This window comes from Cucurbita pepo, unplaced genomic scaffold, assembly GCF_002806865.2.
Source record: "Cucurbita pepo subsp. pepo cultivar mu-cu-16 unplaced genomic scaffold, ASM280686v2 Cp4.1_scaffold002890, whole genome shotgun sequence".
Taxonomy (NCBI): domain Eukaryota; kingdom Viridiplantae; phylum Streptophyta; class Magnoliopsida; order Cucurbitales; family Cucurbitaceae; genus Cucurbita; species Cucurbita pepo.
Window position 1 is genome coordinate 1 of NW_019648915.1, and position 1,557 is coordinate 1,557.

At 34.2% G+C, this 1,557-nt stretch overlaps 1 protein-coding gene across 1 annotated transcript; it reads left to right on the forward strand.

Moving 5' to 3' along the window:
- Positions 1–573: 573 nt before the first annotated feature.
- Positions 574–1,549, forward strand: LOC111786816 (WAT1-related protein At5g07050-like; the record flags this gene model as incomplete). Its single annotated transcript, XM_023667037.1, has 4 exons — positions 574–778; positions 852–1,031; positions 1,097–1,346; positions 1,418–1,549. Coding segments are annotated over exons 1-4 (759 nt in total), but the record flags the coding sequence as incomplete, so codon positions are not given.
- Between the last annotated feature and the right edge of the window lie 8 nt (positions 1,550–1,557).

A 1,557-nucleotide genomic window follows, 5' to 3' on the forward strand; every position in this document is an offset into this window, starting at 1 on the left:
TGAAAATATTATTACTCAGCGAAAGAATACAGATTTAAGAAGAAGAAAAAGAATTAGGATGGAAGGTTCAATCTTCATTCATATTCGCAACCTTTAATCACGACACAAGATACCAATTAATACCTACCAATATTAAAAATATAAACTAATTAAATCTTCCAAATAAAATAAAAATTCTCTCCCTTCCTAACAACTTTTCTATAAAAAGTAAATAAAGTTAAATTATTAATTTAATCCATACTTTCACCATTTTATTTGTTATTCCTTTAGTTTATGAATTTTTAAAAGTCGTCAATCCATTTTTAAATTTGAATTTTATATAAACGAAAAATTGAAAATTTCTAAATTTTAAAAGAATTGAAACTCCACAATGTATTTAGATTAAATTTGTAATTTAACTAATATATAAATATAAAATAAAATAAATTCACAGACATTAGCTACTCGACTTATTAGACACAAAATTAAAAGGGGAGGAATTTATTTTAAGAATTATGTAATAAATAAATCACAAATATGTTACTTTTAAGTTTTAAATATATAATTGTGGTTATTTATTTGAGACCCAAAGGGGAAATGCGATGGCAACTGCGGGAGTGTCAATGAGGAAGCTGTATGCGCCATGTGCAGCAATGGTGTTGGTGTATATTGCGTATGGCGGATCCCACATTCTGGTGAAGATCGCTAGCGACAAGGGTCTTAACCCTTTGGTCTTCATCGTTTATCGCCATTTCATAGCCTTCCTCGTCTTGGCTCCTTTTGCTTATCTCATAGATAGGTGCGATCGAAATTGTTTGCTTCTTGTATCATTTTCTTTGCTTAATGGTTGATTATATGGTGGCTTTCTATAGAAACAAACGGACTTCTCTCACGCTTTCGATGACGATAAACATCTTTTTGCTCGCAATCTTAGGCTCAACGATTCACCTGAATCTATTCTACGCTGGAATCAGTTATACTTCGCCTATAGTAACTACCACTTTCAGCAACATCATTCCGAGCTTGACATTTGTCATGGCCGTTCTGTTTCGGTACTGTATCTATTCTTTTTCCATATAAATTAATAAAAATATTCATAAATTTTTTATCTTGAAAGATTGGAGAGAGTGAATATCAAAACTGCGAGAGGTGGTGCTAAAGTGTTGGGGACGATTGTGTGCATTGGTGGTTCCTTTGTTTTCACGTTTTGGAAAGGACCATATGTAACCAAAGGCATGTTCAAGGAGCCACTCATAGACGTGTACAAGAATCAAGGCTCGGGACATAGCAGTGGCGAGGATTGGATAAAGGGCTCGGGTTTAATTCTTGTAAGTGAGGTTGCTTGGAGTGCATGGCTAATTTTACTGGTAAGTTCATTCAAAGTCTTCTTTGTATGGAAGCAAATGAAATATGCTCATCGAATTTCAATGGCTTGCAGGCATTAGTCACTAGAAAATACCCAGCACAATTGACCATCACTGTTTTAATGTGCTTGTTTGCAACTGCACAATCTGGCTTCCTTGCCTTGATCTTTGCTAGAGATTTAGAAAAATGGAAGCTGCAATGGGATGCACGCCT